Source organism: Pterocles gutturalis, unplaced genomic scaffold (assembly GCF_000699245.1).
Source record: "Pterocles gutturalis isolate BGI_N339 unplaced genomic scaffold, ASM69924v1 scaffold4012, whole genome shotgun sequence".
Lineage (NCBI taxonomy): Eukaryota > Metazoa > Chordata > Aves > Pterocliformes > Pteroclidae > Pterocles > Pterocles gutturalis.
In genome coordinates, this window is record NW_010107728.1 from 50,839 (window position 1) to 68,049 (window position 17,211).

The 17,211-nt window shown below is 43.9% G+C and overlaps 1 protein-coding gene across 1 annotated transcript in view; it reads left to right on the forward strand.

The window, feature by feature from the left end:
- The window catches only part of UNC5D (unc-5 homolog D (C. elegans)), a 50,563-nt gene that overhangs the window by 7,279 nt on the left and 26,073 nt on the right, over positions 1–17,211 (forward strand). The window contains exons 3-5 of the mRNA XM_010088198.1: positions 397–500; positions 15,930–16,110; positions 16,761–16,928. Of these exons, the coding sequence (XP_010086500.1) occupies positions 397–500; positions 15,930–16,110; positions 16,761–16,928 (453 nt within the window). The remainder of the gene's footprint in view (positions 1–396; positions 501–15,929; positions 16,111–16,760; positions 16,929–17,211) is intronic.

Below are 17,211 nucleotides of genomic sequence, written 5' to 3' on the forward strand. Positions count from 1 at the left end.
AGAAAACATCTAGCTTAGAATATTTTATAAAATACGTGGGCATTCACCCAGTCTGGGGTATGCAGTTAGTTCTGACAGCCCCGAACAATTCTCCCGTTTTGGAGAGACGGATTGTGCAGCTGGAACCGCGGAGTTTGGGGGTTCTCATGTTGATCATCTCTGTAACCACACACAAACTATTTCTTAAAGGTGGAGAAATGGAAACACAGCTGAAGACGGTAGGGTCTCTCGGCCTCTCGTCTGGGGAACACTTGGTAGCTCTCCCTTGTCCGTTGCTTTATACACCCGTGAGAGCAGAACGCGGCAAAGCCGTATTGCTGGTCGCAGCCTGCGCAGGATTGTGTGGGGAGGAATGGCTTTTGGAGGTGTAATGAGTTATTGCATTAAACTCTGCAGATTTACGGAAAAACTTTGAGCAAGACCCCCAAGGGAAGGAGGTTCCTATCGAAGGGATGATCGTTCTCCACTGCCGGCCACCCGAGGGAGTCCCTGCGGCTGAGGTGAGGCTTTGCGCAGTGTCACTGCTGCTGGCTGGTGAGAAATGGGGACAGAAGCAAAACGGGCTTAGCTGCCGTGTGGTTTGCAAGGTCCAGTGACTTCAAGTTCTGGTTGTCTTCCTCTTCCTTCCCTCCCTTTTTTTCTCACCACCATTTTTTTTTCTCTGTTTGGTTCTTTAATATACTCTCCCGAAACTTCGTAGGCTCAAGGACTCCTCGTGTCTTGCGTTACGCTGTATGTTCACTGCAGGAATGTTGTTAATGTGACACGGGTCCTAGTACCGTCCTTAGGAAATTGCAGTACATTTTTCTATGTTGACTGTTTCCATAGTGTGAACAGTGTGCTACCATGGGTGTCAGTTTGGTTTTGTTACTGATTCTACAAATACAGCATTTAAAGGTGAGCAAAACGTTTTCAAGTGAAAACCTATATAAAATTTGTGTGTTTTCTTCGAGACCAAAAGAAACAAATGATAGGTACCCTTCTACCCCAGCAGTATGGTTTGCTGAACTGATTGCGTACATTTCACTGTTTTCAAATTTCTATATAGTTAAATAGCCAAAAATGCTATCTTGGTTGGAATTCAGCCATTTGGGAAAAAATTTGTATAAAATTTATGTGTTGTCTTTGAGACCAAAAGAAACAAATGATGGGTATATTTCTACCCAAGCAGTATGGTTTGCTGAATGATTGCATACATTTGACTGTTTTCAAATTTCTATATAGTTAAATAGCCAAAAATGCTATCTTGGTTGGAATTCAGCCATTTGGGAAAAAATTTGTGATTCTCAGCCAACACTGTTTGAATTTTACTAAGAATTTTAGAATTATTTGAACTGTACTGTTTTACACTCAACATTTAAACAGGATATCTGTCTTTATGAAAGTTAGGAATTATATCCAGTGAGAAACTGACATTTTAATTGCTTTCTACAGATAAAAATTGTAGAGTTCTCAATAAACCCTGATTTACTGATGTTGATTGTAAAATTGTTATTGCTGCTAATAAAGCCTGTAAATCTTAACAGGTCATATTTGCTTTGGACAATAAAATTTCCCATAAAGGCTCAGGATGCAAGGCTAATTCTGTGCTCATCAAGGTAAACAGTCTACTGGAAATAATTCAGTGCCTTTAGAAACTGGGTACCAGATTGAACTAAATAATGGCTCTGGTCTGTGGCAGTAAGCTTGAGGTTATAAACTCTTCTGGTATTTTCAAGTTAGGGACAATCTGCCTGGTTGAACATGTGGATGAAAAATAACTGAGATAGGCAGTAAGTCTTGCTCAGTAATTGTTGTGAGGGTTTTGAGAAGTGTAGAAGGCTTCAAAACCCAGTGCTGGCAGCAAATCTGTGGTTCTGATCCAAGAATTTATTTCATTAGAGTTTGGATGAAGCCCTGGATGAAAACATAAGGCTTGAAATAACTGCGGACAAAGAAGCGCGTCTTCTGTTTCATTAGATGCAAAATAGATGCTAATTGTGGCATTGTGGGTTTTGTTTGTTTGGTTTTTTTTAATCCATACTCTGCATGGACCTGGAAATGCAAACTGAAAACAAAATGGATGGGAGATCCCTGCCCCCTTCCTGTTACCATGCCAGCATCTGTCTGAGTGCCTGGGAAGATTCTGATTATTCCATCAAGTGCAGAAGTTCAGGAACATTATTTCCCGAAGAGCACACATTTCCTGTGCTTGCTGTAGTCACGAGTTAATCTAGGGGTTTATTTCTGACAGTGGCTGGGAATGGCTGATACAGCCCAACCTCTGGTCACGCGACGCAGCTCAGTAACAGGCAGACGCTGTCCAACTGGCATGAAGTTTAAGTTCAGCTCAATTATTTCTGTGAGCCTGCCCCATTATCAAGAATATAAATCTTCATCTCTGGAATTGTTTTTCTGCAGCTTAGAGGTGCTGAATATTTCTCAAATCCCAGGATAGAAACGTTAAATGTTCTTGGTCTACACCATAGCTTAACCTGAAAAACCCTGACCCACAGGCAGTGGGAAGCAGGGATGTTTGTTAGTGGTGGCTGGCACGGATTCCTCAGGATTACCCGATTCTGAGGAGGTGGAGCCAAAGTCCATCTCTTGCACATTAAATACTAGTGAATGTCTGACTTTACGAACAGTAAAACCTCGTGGCAACAGCAGTGAAGAAAAGTGAGTAACTCTGTCCCAGCTGAAACCAGGACAATTCCCCGTTGTTTTACCCTCTCAGACAGGTTAGGCAGCCTCAGCCCATTGGGAAACGGTTTGGAATTCTGCGTGGGCAGGATGGGCACCTGCTTCTGACTGGTGATACCACACAGCACCTCGTGGAGCAGCATGTGCTGCCTGCAGACTGCGTGCAGCTCAGCTCTCTGCATTTCTGTCTCTGCAGCCTTTGTTCCCAGGTTTCCCATCTCCAGAGTTTGCCTCTATGGAGAAGGGAACATGAGAAAATTCTGCACATTACTGCTTTGGGAGGTTGCTGAGGTTTTAGGGCATGCTGGTTGCATTGCCACAGCAGTAGGAGAGAAAGAAAACCCAAATCCTGATGGTAGGCAGAGTGGAAAGGGGTTTTAAATCCTCTTCTCGTGCATTCACGTGGCAAGCAAAAGGGAGCTGGTGAGCAGCTGTGCTTTCAAGCATCAGCACCCAACACAAATAAATTCAGGTTTTTATGAGTTAAACATCAAAATAAAAAAGAAAATCCAGCATTTAAGTAGAGCATCTGATAATCCCCTGCTGTGGCAAATGTTGATTTAAATATAACAGAGTCCCTGCTGGCACAGGCTTCGCGGGACCAGAGCCGTTTCTTTCACTACTGATGCAGAGTTGGCCTCGCGAAGAGACAGTTCTGGCTTTCAATCCCCACAACAGATTCTCCCCATGGATATGTTTATTAATTGTGTGCAACAGAGGCCTCGTTTAGCTTGGAGTGTGTGCAGTGAGGCAGTTGTTGTGGGGTATAGGAATCGGCAAAACTCTGATGCATCCTCATCTGCTGGTCGTTATTGTCGGGCTGCCGGGCGCGTTCCCTGCGCTTGGACCTCGGGGCCTGGGTCTTGTATTGCTGAGACTGTTCACTGCACGGATACCAGAGGAACTATTTCTGATTTTCATTGGAGTGATGAAATTGAGAGGAAAGGGAGGGCTGGGTTCTCCTCTCCGAAGATGTGGAGTTGAATTTTGAGTTTGCCAGAGCAACGTGTTTAGCCGTGCTGCCGACAATGATCTGCGTCCCTTCACAAGACTAACCTTGCTCGTTGTATCCAGGTTGTTGTTTTGGGGACATTTTGAAGCAATTTGTGAAGGGAAGAAGGGTTTCACCCTTGTATTAAAAAGCCATTTTAAAAGCTGTGTATTTGACAGTGGCAAGGCTCTCAAGTCCTGCGTGTGGCTTATAGAGGGCTCCAGTTCTGCCTTGAAATAGGGAAACGAAGACTGGCTGGAGCAGATGAGGCACAGCTTCGCCCGTTCTGAAAAAGGGAGAAAGTGTCGCGTAGTGCCTAATGGAGTTCAGTAGTCTCTCTGTTTACTTCCCACCTCTGCTTCTCAAGTTCTCGGGTATTTTCTCTTCATTCATCCCAGTCCTGGAAGAAGGCTTCGCAAGAGGCAATTGTGCAGGATCTTGGGATCACGCAGGTAGTAATGTGCTGAAGTCAGAGCGTCAGTTCAGCCAACAAGTGGTGGAGATTGATCTTGCTTTCTTTTCGTGCAATTCTGATGGGTTTTGGGCAGTGCTCTGTTTTATAGAGTACAATATATACTAAGACCTTTTGTTTCTTCTCCTGTACATCTTCTCAAGTGAATTTCTTGACTTACTCTTTCCTTATCTTCTCAGCTGACCTTTTGTTCTTTCTTTAAATAGTTTTTGTCTAGTCTGTGTTCTCTTCAGTTTGTTGAAACTCTTCTTTTTGTGGGGTGGGTGGAGAGGAAGACATCAAAAACAGATCCTCCTTTCTGCTGCATTTGACAAGCTTGCTGCTCTTTGTGTGTATGCGGAGTATGAGCATTTTCAGTCTCCTGATTAATACTTTCTTCTCCTTCCTCCTCCTGCATTGAAGTAGTTCTTCTCTAAAGCATGTACTCTTTGAGGTCCCTTTTCTTTTGTTCACCTTCAGCATAAAGCTGGTGCCCTGATGGGTGTAAAACAGCGTTTGCGTGGTTGGGATTGCAGAACTAGGACATTAAAGTGGGATTCTGTGCTTGATGCCATGTATAGTCTGGTGATAGAGTTTCAGATGCTGCCACGTTACCTGAGAATCTGTAACCCTTTGCATTTAGGATCACATTGGGCTAGGTGCCCCAGCTGCTTTTTACAAATCTCGGTTTTAAATCAATAGAAAAAGTGCAAAGCAATGGAGATGCAAGGTGTGAGTTTCTGAATAGGTATCAAGCCCTCATCCTTGAGAAATACGTGCTGTACTGCTATTTTCTGTGCGTTACAGCCCTGCCGTTAAGATGATGTAGTGCTGTTCATACCTATTACCTTGACCATATAAAGCAACTTTGGAGAGATTTCATACCCATAACGCTGGCGGGTTGGTAACCCTAATCATACCCTGGTGTTTTCCTGTACTCTTGCCAAAGGAGATTTTTCTTTCTATTAATTTCAAGAGCATACTGAGCACTGGAGTCACTGCTGCTCGGTGACACAATCATTTACTTTCAAAGTGAAACGATGAAGAATGCGGACAGCTTGATTCGGTCGTTTCCCGCAGCTCCATGCTAGCTTCGGTGCAGCTTCTGGAATCAATACGACCAATAGATCCTGGTGGTTTGTGACAGAGTCAGCAAACGGAATAAATTATAACATCCTCTCTAGTTCACTGATGGCAGTTCCTTCTTACTGCCCCGTGACTGCTGTCAAACCAGTCTTGAACTGTAACCTGGAAAAAACTCGGCTGATATCCGTTAATTAAGTTTAGAATAATCCCTGTTCTGTACGTTCTACCTTATTAGTGCTTCAGACACTAACATATTAACTGGTTTTGGTACAGGAGCAAACAAAGTGCTCCCTTTTGTAGCTAGTAATCTGTTTAGACAACTGGTTTTAAGTTCCTTGTGCTGTTTGGACAGGTTGGTGTGGTCAGTACTGAATCTTCCGCCAGGGACGTTTCTCAAGCTGTCCTGGGCTGTTCCTGGTTCGTTCAGTGGCCGCGATAATCAGGGTTTTAAATGTTTCTGTGATTGGGTGGTGAGCTTCCCTATTCTGTACTGAAATTAACCGTCGGGAGGAGTTTCTCTCACCTCCTTGAGACCTGGGTTTTGTGTGAGCTTAGTATGTCTTAAATTTGAAGAAGGGTGTGAAACCGGTGGTCCTGTGGAACGGAGCGCCGTGGGAAGCTGCTGCTGGGGTGCACGCGGCTGGCCTGGGGGGAACGGAATAAATCCTGTCAGCTGTGGTACTTACTGCAGGCTTACACTGTTCCTCAGGAATGTCCCTTTGTACTGAAGCGCCACGTAAACCAGGGTGTTAGAGGTGAATGTTTATGAACCTCAGCCTTTCAAATAAAAACAAAATAAGACAAAAAAATCTTCAGCTCACTAGACTGCGCTCATCTCAGCTGGAACGATGCTGCGGTGCTGACGTGCGCCCTGTGCGGCTGTGCTGAATGTGATGCTGGCTCATGGGAGACAATTCCTGACGGGTGACAGCATTTGAGTCCATTGTGATGCTTGAGGTGCAAATCTGAGCAGAAGTTGACCTTAAAATTTATTCTAAATCCTTATTATAAATAAATACTCTCTGAGACTCCGAACAGCTCCTCTTTGAGCATTAGTAGCAACCTGCAGCTCTTTCTGCACCGCCTGGCTGATTGTGGGGCTCGCTGTGTTTGTAATAAAAGGGGAACTGTTGTGCTGACCTGTTGCTGATGAGTGTAAACTTGTGCTGGGTGCTCTGCAGAGGTTTGTGGAATACTGTAAAATATCTGTGTCATTTAATACACGCATATGTTTAAGTTTTCAATGTGCTGTATCCAGTGCTGCTTTTTCAGACGTTTAACACAGATTTTGACATTTTAATGGACTTCTGTAGATGTTCCAGAGAATATCTGCATGAGTTCTGATGGTTTATTTACCGCTATAGCTTTTAATGGAAATGTAAAAACATTTATCTTCTGGGCAGTACATATTCCCTTGCAAACACATCAACAAAATGTGAAACCCACATAAAATTCAAAAGCTGCAAGTATTCCAAAAGTAGTGAGAGCCATTGCTGCCTACTTTACATAGGCTTGTGTATTTATGGGGCTTGTACACATACAGTAAAATGTAATACGGCAGGATAATGGTACTGTAGTAAAACACTGTGGCAAAAAAGGCTGGTGAATTATAGTCCTCAATGAATCTTGTTTCTAGTTACAGAAAGCAGAGTGTGATTACTAAATGCAAGCAGCGTGCATTTCATACAGTTAGTTATAGATCTTGGGGCTTGTGTCTGGAATATCAATATTTGTTTTACTTTTAAGGTACATTAGTTACAAATACAATAAATGTGTTTCATTTTTCACCGAAGACATTTCACTTTCAAGACTGAGCCCAGGTATGTGTGGTATGTCTCAGTGATTATTTATCTGTGTGTAAGCTCTTTGCATAAACTGATTTTACTTTGAAGCAACCACTGCAGCCAACATTCACAATTTTAAGATGAAGCTGTAAGTTTAATAGTTATGTTGGACGTGACAAAACTAGATGACGTTGCATTTGAACGGTGAAATAAATTCCTTTTGCTTTGTGAAGAGATTACGGAAATTCCTAACTGACTGTTGGTAAGAACAAGTAGGTTTCAACACTAGAGATCCCCTGACTGCTCCTCCGCCGTTGGCTGGCGGCACACACGCCGTGACCACGCTCCGTCTGTAAGCACCCCGCTGCAGGAGGGAACGCGGGCTCCCACCGCGGCCAGCTGCCGAGGCACTGCCCCGACTGTCAATGAGGAGTGTTCTTTCTGGGGAAAATGGTCATATTGCAAATCCAAGATCAGTGGTAGTTGCTAGTGCCTCTAACCAGGTCCATTCCCCTTGGAATAGCCTGTGTGACGTTATGCTGGTGAGCAGGTCAGACGAGGCTGGGAAGGTGCTGAAGGATCAGGATCACGTCTTGTGAGTGCTGCTCTTAGAATAGGGCGCGTGGCACCCCCAGCTCTCTTGGGTGGCAGCCAGCTGACAAATGTAAGATCTTAAAATTTTGAGTAGCAGCAGCTTACTCATAATTACTCAATTATTCTAGTAATTTCTTCTCTGATTTTATTTGTTCTGTGTTTTAAAATTCTACCACATCTCTCTGGTGCACACCAACACACAACAATTCTGGTCAGATTTTCAGCTGCTTTGAACAGCAGCTTCTTAGTTTTCATTTTTCATATTTTCACATCTAGGAAAGATTGAGACATGTGCCGTTATTGTGGATGATACATGACATGCTGGTCTGGACTGACTGCGTTCGACACGTGACCATCTTACGATACATAAGGTCTGTTCTGTAAGACATCTGCTCGATTAAAGCCTTTTTGTTTAAGCCCTTGAGTGCTTCGTAGAAGCATGGACAACACTAGAACAGAATCAACACTTAGTTCATTTTCTATCTCTTCTTTGAGAGAAGTGTCCGCTTCTGTATTATCTTTGTCTTTTTTCCTAAAGTACGTCATCTTCAATGCCCTGAACTTTTTTTTTTACTCAGGCTAGATCACGGATCACAGATTACGTTTACAACAGCAGTGGTGATACACAGAGCACAGAGCCTGGGGTAATGCTCTGAAGAGGTTCAAACAAAGAGCAGGTTTCAAAGGCAAAAAGGGCTTGTGATTATCAGTGCTTGTAAAAACCACTTTAATGCTATTGCTCAATATGCTGAAGTAAAAAGCCTTAGATTTCACAGTTGTTCTGTGTAAGCGGGGAATAAAAAGGACACGGTTTTCCAAGGAGCTGGAAGTCTTTTAAATATGTTACTGACATTTAGTGGGCTGTGTTAGCTCTGTACATTTCAGGATGCCACAGCCAGTTACATGAACTGGGATATCTGGTTGTGCAACTTGGTTTAATGGTGATTTTATTTTTTTCTTTTTGCTTCATTACAATCCCTTTTTTTTTTTTTTTTGCTATTCAACATGGAACTGGATCTATTTTGGATGCTCTTGGCCATTGGCAACTCTGAAATGTTATGGAGAGCCTATGTTGTGAATGCAATGGTTTTTTTCTGATGTTTGTCCTTGTTTCCACTGCAGACTAGCAAACAAACATCCCTATTAAGCCAGCCCTGAGTGAGCAAACCAGGTCAGCCCGGAGTGCTGCATGAGCCGCACGCAGCTGCCTGTTGAGCCTCTGTGTATAATAACGTGTTTCAAGACTTTGTCTTGTGTTGTTTTAAACAGCAGCGTTAGCAGGTAAAACAACGCCTTTTGAGTATTTCAGTAAAGAGGAATCTTTAAGTGGCTTCTTGTAGGGATGCCCCGAGCATTCTCCCATGTGTTCAGTGTCGCTGCCCCGTTTTCAAGCTCATCATAGAAGACCTGGTGGTCCCCACGGCCTCATATACAAACACCTTGCATTGTATCGATGGAGTAAGATCTGCGTAGAGCCTACTTCTGATATATGTTTATCATTTAGTGAAAAGATAATGAAGCTCCAGGTAAGCACGCTCTATGGTTTGTCCAGGAGAGGAAGCCGCGAGGTGTGCAGCCTGCCTGAAGCCGGGTCCTTCCCCCGGGAGCGCAGAGCTCTGCCACGCTGCACGGAGAGCTGCTCCTCTCCACTCCCATTGCGAGCAGCCACTGGGGAGGGGAGGAACGCTGACACCGTGGTTGTTGCCTTCTGCCATCCTAACATGCACTTTGAGATGATTCTCCTCTCTTCATTACTTTGCCCCTGCGCCGTTTGAATGCGTTAAATCTGTCACTTCATCTTTACCTGTACCCTGGTTTCACCCGCACCAATTATTTGAGACAGTGGCTCTGTCAGCTCTCTCCTTTTCTCTTTGGTGATTTCTCGAGGTGCCTCTTTTGCTGATTTGTACATTTTGCAGCTATTGGAAGCATTTTAGTCCCTGCACATATACCCTTTATTTGAAAAAAAAATCCTTGGATGTTCTCTCCCAAACGAGTAATGTGCTGGATTCAGGCGAGCGAGTGAGCTGTGTTCGGTGTTTTTTCCTCCTGTAGAAAAAATGTTTGTTTTCCTTCTGAGGTTTGACTTGTTCTGAGTAAATCAGCATACCCAGGAGCTACTGAGGTCATGAAATAGAAATGCTGGAGCACAACATTTCTGAATTAGATTGCTAAAATGAGGAAAAAAAAAAAAGAAAGGGAGATAACTTTGTAGTTCCCCTGAACAGATAATTCTTTTTTTTTTTAAAGAGATATGCTTTGGGGCTGTTCTTTTTGATGTACTGTTTTCAATGGCGTATATTTTTCTGTTGTTGTTTTCAGAAATGTTGTTGATTTTGAATGCTTGAACATGAAAGGATGAGCTATAACACTTTATCGTTATGTTTATAATTATAAATAATAAAGGTAATTATGTGAGAGGGTCCTACAAGGATTTGGAAACTTTACTGAGGTGTGTGTTTTGACCAAACCAGATAGCTGGAGGCTGGATCAACACTGGCCTGGGCTCTGCTGGGAGTCGGTTCTGGGGGAGCATCGCTACCAACCGGGACAGAACCAGCTCCTGGGCACAGCCTGTGTGCGGTGAGCCTGGCTGCGGTAGCGATTTCTGACCCTCTCACGTTAGCGCCTGTTTTGCTAAATTGTGCTCTTGCCGTCACAGCAACAGCAGCGGGCTGGCGGTCGGTTGTGACTCGCACTGTAATCGAGACAGGGAGAGGGGAGAATGCGAATGGCCTTGGAGTGAAGTGTTTCCGTATCTGCTGCACTGATGTCAGCTGCTAGACAGTGAGTATCTTGTGACGAGCTACAGCCCGTGTGCTCGTAGTATTTTTTTCTTTTTTTCTGTTAATGGCCCTTGAAGCTGTTCTTGCTCCTCCTTTTTATTTCTGTGATTTCTGCGCAGCTGAATTTTCCTGTTCATGTCCAAGGAAGCTCCTCTAGCAACTCTGTCTCCCTCTCAAAATCAGGAATCCCCAGATACGTTGATCCTTTCTGATCAACCACTTGTCTTCTCTCACAAGCAAGGGAGATGCGTACATGCCCTTCTCGTCAGTTTTTGTCAAGATTCTGATGATTTCCCTGTTCCCATCCAAATCTTGGTCTAATTGCACATTTCCAGACACGTCTGGTGTGGCACCATGAACACCATCCCTGGAGGCTTTGGCTGTTTGCTTCTTTCTTCCCACCCTAATTCACAACACTGAGAAACATACAGAGAGCGTTGCACACTTTAAAGCAAAGTTCATGGATTACTAGATATCCTTAGATTCTGAGTTTCTAGGGGAAAAAAAAAAAAAGCTGTAGCTGAGTCTTACCTGCTCAACTCTACTGCTGAGCTTTATAGTCAGGGGACTGGGACTTGAGTTTCAACTACATAAATTATTTCTGCTGACCATAAAATAGCTGAAGTCAAGTCATCACTGTGCGCTGCCCCACTGGAAAGCTGCCGTCTAAACCCACATCATAACCTTTGGGCTTATTAATGCTGATTCATTCCTAATTTTTGCATGGAGGTAAAAAACAGTATTCCAATTAACGTTAGATACTTACTCCTCCAAAAATAGGAATAAAGATAAAGCTATCTGGGGGTCTGATTATATCTCTAACAATCAGACAGTGTACCATTAGCAATGACATGGTTAGTGATGTATCTTTTATACCGTGTGTTAAAATAGCAGCTCTGAGTCAACTCCTTGCCCACCTCTAGCGTTATAAATTGAGATCTACGTACAGGCTGACACCTTTCCCATTATACTTATTCAAAAGCATATTTTAATTTTGTTTTGACTCACCCTGTCCCATGTTAGCCTTTTTTCCCCTCCTCTGGATTTTCCAGCAATACGACTCGTTGGTTGTGATTTTCAAGCACACAAGCGAAACCGCTCTGTTGATGGGGAACTGGACGTCGCTCCGAGAATGGGCTATGGGACACAGAGTGCCACGAGGGAGTGGCACCTCCCCGGGCTTCCCTTGCTGTTGGAGGCTCATGTAGCCGCCTGCCACATAAAGTGAAATAATAAGAAAGAAAATGTGCATTAGCAGCATGCAGCACTTGGGTTTTCAGATGATCCTCTCGCAGCAATGCAGAGTCCTGCGCTGCTTCCCGCGGCACAGCCAGCCGGAGCCGGGCTGACTGAGGAGCGAGGCAGTGTCAGATTGATGTAATGAGATTATACCTTCAGTGTAATGAAGGGAAAATATGCTTACCAGAACAGTGTGACAGCGCCGTGATTAAACGATTCCGTAACTGTATTCCCTCCATGGATTAATTTAAAAAAATGCGGCAGGTACAGTGGACCTGCTTCTCGTGTGTTGCTAGCGATGGGCTGCTAGCAGGGAGGATCAGTGGGGTCTGATTGTGGTGATAAAATAAAGAAGGGATCATAAAGGTAGATACAAATGGTTTGTATCCAGCGAGCTGGCGTTTGTTTTTCATTAATCTCCCACAATGATTTATGCTGATGGAGCCTTCTCCTACTTATTTGTTCGAGTCTTAGGGTAGAAAGCAAAATAAAACTGTAACAAAGAGATGCTGCCGCCTTCCTGCATCACTGTAATGGGAGCACCTGCCCCGCCTGCCCTCATCCATCCTGACTCTAACGTCAAGGAGGATTTCTCAAACTGAGACACACTTGAGTATTTTAGAAACAGGAGTTTCATGCTGAATTGAAAGGAATGTATTTTGCTATCTCCCACTTAACATTATAGGTCACTGGAAAAGCCAGTTTTAATAAGGTTTTTAAAGCCTGGGCAATATGAGACCCAAATCAGTGATGAGGTGGAAAGAACTTTTCCTAGCCAGAGGCCTGAGCTGATGAGCGTGGGGAGGAATGTTCAGAAAAGCTAATGTTAGCCCAGTGATAAAATCTCCCTGGGCTTGCGCTGGAGTCGGTGCAGAGAGCGGCAGAAGCCTGATACACCTGCTGTTAATTGTGATGGGGAGGAGAATCTATTGCAGAGTTTTTCTATTGGAAGAAACCTTTTTGTAGAAAATAAATCAGCTTCAGACATGTTTTCTTCTCCAGTAAAAAAAAAAAGCTTTCAGCTAGAAATTAGATATTTTGAGTTTTAGAAGATCTCAGCCTTTTGCTGCCATCTTTTTTAATGCAAAGTCAGATTCTAGAGGGAAAAATACGGCATTGCCTAGTTCTTTTGTATTTATAGCAATGTTATTTTTGTTTTTAGGGAGCCAAGAGCTCAAGTGGAGATGCCTTCTGCATTATTTGTACTGAATTCTCTACCGTACTTTCTAAACACTAGTCTGTTGTACTTACATTTAAAATATTAAGTGAAGCTGGGACTCATAAACAGTTTTATCCAAAAGATACAAATATTGGCTGGTTGTGTAAGAACATAATGAACAATGGTATTGGTTAGCATGTGTTTGCTGCTTTATCTGAGAGAAATAATATTTAAGATCTGTAAATTGACTATTCTACAAGAAACATTTGTGCTGCGATACAAACACCATGAGGCTGACATGTGTACGTGGTTTATTTTGCACGTACTGAGCAGTGAGACTCCATCACCTGCAGCAGCTCCACCCGTTGTGTTCCTGCGATGTGACGCTGCCGGGCTGCTTTCATGTGGGACCAGGAGATGGAAATAGGGATGAGTTGGGATAAGCTTTATTTGTAAAGAAAAAGTTCGCTAACTCCTGTTGTAATCTACCTAGGATATGGTGTATTTAACTGATTTTACTTTGATAACGCTGTAAGCTGGTCTTTGATAATTGCTTTCTGTAATTGGAACAAATTTATGATTATGTTAATTCATCCGCTGCCACCCAAGCTGTAGCAGCTGAGTTAATCCATATCTGCCTCTGCATTTCTTTTGTAGATCATTACGTGATTAGCCTTTGTTAGAAACTGATGGGGGTATTTTAATTCTGAGCAGATTTCATTTCAGGGGAAAAAAACCAGATATCTTTATATAAACTTACAGCATATTATAGCAGTTCTTAAGTCTAGTTCAAGATAAAAACATTCAAGAACTTCAGACAGACTAACTTGTAAAAAGAAATGTGTTTCATTGTGTTACAAGCAATTCTGTGACCTCCACTGATGATAAAGCAAAGGAAGTTAAACGCTAATGGGTTCTGAGCCTACTCCTCAGGCGTTGGAGGTTGGCAATTCAGAGCACCGTGCCTCATTGCAGAACAGAGACGTTGGAGTTTTCTTTGTTGCCTTTATTTTGCCTGGCTGTTTTGTGTGTGTGCCGAGTTTTTCCAAAGGTTGCGTCTCTGCAAGTAACAACAACCTTTTGTCGTCATAGCTCCTTTAACTTTATCAGTTTATTCTATAAATTCATCCCTGAGTTCTCCGTCTTTGAAAGCATTCACCTGCTGAGGCAAAGGCAGGGATGAGTTTGAAGCAGTTTGGCTTTCCTTTGGGGGGGGAGGCTGGCATTAGAGACGAGTATTGGCAGTGTCATCGAGCCTCCAGACAGCAAGAGGCAAAGCATCCCCTCGCTGACACATCACCTTTGGATCACACATCTCTCAACACGGCCGTGTTTATGTTCCGCGGCTTCATGTCCTCCCTTCACTACCATCATCATTCTCTTAAACGCTTTGCCTTCTTGTAAATGGTTTCCATTCCCCACGCCCGTAGCAGTGGAAACCAGGATGCCTGAGCTACTGGGTGCGTTAAGTTCATGACAAAGCATGATTACATCTCCTAGCAATGCTACGGAAAGCAAATTTTGGTGAGAAGTCTCCTCTGGGTTTAGCTGAAGAATCGTACCTGTGCCAGGCGCTGCCTCTGCTGACGTCCCGTGGTTGTTTAAAGAATAAAAAAGTTGAGAGGAAAACGACAGCAAAGCAGGGTTATGGCAGAGCTTTATAAGAACGCAGAAATAGAGAGGTTGTGAATGCTCACTGTAAGCGGTGGTGGTGGCATTGTTATTGTTTCTGATGAGCTGCAGGTTGTGTAAAAGAGTCTATAGAGTTAACATCTTCTACCTGCTTCGGTATGAAATGTATAACGTGCTTTCCACTCAGGCCATGTGTAAAACAATCACGCAGGGTACGGGTGCCACCCACCGCGATTCCCGGTACGTTCCCCGCTGCCTGCCGTGGTGCAGGGACACCAGAAGCTCGGGGTATGTCGGTCACGCACCTTCTGTCCCCAGCTCACCAAAATAACTGATGCTACTGGAAGGGGAACCTGCTGTCTGGCAGGAAATCTAATTGGCTTTGGTGGTCAGCTTCTGCAGATTTGTTTATAAACTGGAAAATGTACAAATTGCAGACCATCTGCGCAGAGCAGCGTGCTAATGAATGCCTGTAGCTAGCAAATCCATAAGCTCATTACCACAAAGTTCCAAGTCCTTCCGCAGGTTCCTAAACAGGGCTGTTCATCTGCACTGAGCTGCGGAGGGTGTTTGACTTCAGGGCACAGCCACAGCTCCACCGGGCCTGGAAAAGCCATTAAAGGACTCCCATTTATTCGGTCTTTTAATAGAATCTGTTGATTCTGCTTCTATTTTTTATTTTTCTCTTCTGTAACAGCAGCTTGCCATGCCTTAAATATATATTTTTTAATATTGCAAGTAGAGAAATGCCTTGCAGGTAATTCCTGGGTCTGCTCAGAGATCCGTTGGTTGGGGAAGCAGGGAGGGCGTCCTGAACCGTCCTACATACAGCACTGCGGGTCTGTACGGGCCTTGGCAACACACACTAATGGCCTCTGGTGTAAGAACGTTTGTGTCACTTGGGAATCTGTTGTGAGGACTCAGCTCTTCCACTGTGTGATGTTAAGAGATTTCATCCTTCTGTCTTTCTCAAAAAAATGGAATTAATGATCGTTACCACACGCTTCCTGATGTACTGCGGAGCTTCACTGGCCAGTTGTCTGAACATGTAAAACTGTCTGTCAAGAGTAGGACTTTTAAACATCTATTTTTCTCTCTTGGTTGAGATTTTCTTCCGTTTTCTTTGAATAAAAATCAGCCTTTCTAAGTTATACCTCCTTCCTCTGACGTTTAGGGGGGGGAAAAAAAAAGTGGCAATCATGAGCTGACTTTCACTTCACCTGCTCTTCCCGTTTTCTTTTTGTTCTTTTCTTATTTGTTATTTTACTATGTCCTAGCGTTTTATTTTATGCACCTTTGTTATAAGCTTTTGAGGGTCTTCGGAATAGGAATAATTTATTATCTGAATTTGTGCATTTCTGCCTTTTTTGGGAATCTCATCCTAGCTTCATTTTTATCTTAACATTTATAATATAAATTACAGCGACATTTATTGATTAAATCATTGGAATGTAATTTTGCAGACTTTCTGCTTCCATCATTTCTTTTCCTGCTTCATGTTCTTCTCTTCTCCATCCCTCTCCAGGTGGAATGGCTAAAGAATGAGGAGCCCATCGATTCCAACCTGGATGAGAACATTGACACCAGAGCAGACCACAACCTCATCATTCGCCAGGCACGTCTGTCTGACTCTGGGAACTACACCTGCACGGCTGCCAACATCGTTGCCAAGAGAAGGAGCATGTCTGCGACAGTTGTGGTGTACGGTCAGTGAAAAAGTGATAATTGCAGAAAAACATAGATGCGTGTGCTTTTATTGCTGGAGTGCTTTATATTTTTAAAAAGGCAGATGGTTCTGGATCCAATGGCTAACCTCGTTCCTGTTATGATAAATTCAGTTCTGGTGCTCCAGGCTGGGATCACGCCTGCTTTAACTGGATCTGTCGGACTGCCGTGCCCAAGCGCTACCCAGTGAATCTGGAATTTACACAGCAAAGGAAAAAGAGCAGAACCATTGCTTTGTGCTCTCCGTGTCTTTTACTGCGTGTGCCATTTTACGGGTGGAGGCAGAGGATTCCTAAATCACCCCTTGAAAAGAAGAAGGTCTTGTTTATGATTTAAGCAAATCATTTTGTATGAGAGTCGAGGTGTTGCTTTTACCTCCCCCTCAGACTTTACCAGTCTTTGCACTTCGTAGCATATGACTCTTCCCAAACATTTGTGCTCTTTGCCACCGTGGCCTTCATGCAGCTGCGTAGTGATGCTTTGTAGGTGGCAACGCTCCTACTTCAGCTGGGAATTCACCAGTACAATGTAAAAACAGACTTCTGCCTTTGGATGAAATGATCTGATCAGATTTGTTGCTTCATGTCTCTCGCACACCTACCGCAACCTGGGGCGTGTTTGTGTTTTGCAGTTAACGGCGGCTGGTCATCGTGGACCGAGTGGTCAAACTGCCACGCGCGGTGTGGTCGGGGCTGGCAGAAACGATCGCGGACCTGTACCAACCCTGCCCCGCTCAACGGAGGAGCATTCTGTGAGGGGATGTCCGTGCAGAAAATCACCTGCACTTCTCTTTGCCCTGGTGAGATATGCACGGTCTGCTAAGGAATCGCTTCAAATGTCAGCCTCACGGGAGAGCTCTCTCAGTCTGAAATGCCAGGTGGACAGTTGTGCTTTGAAGGGACCACTGAGGTCAGAAAGGAGATGGGAAATCCTTGCATCCTTGTTCAGACCACAGCTCAGAGCCTTGTGGAGCGTCTGAGCCGTAGCCATGAGCACCTGTGGCCTCATCTGCCAGGTCTGAATCCTCAGTAACACAACAGCAACTGGTTCAACATGAAAAATCACGTCAGTGGGTGGAGGTG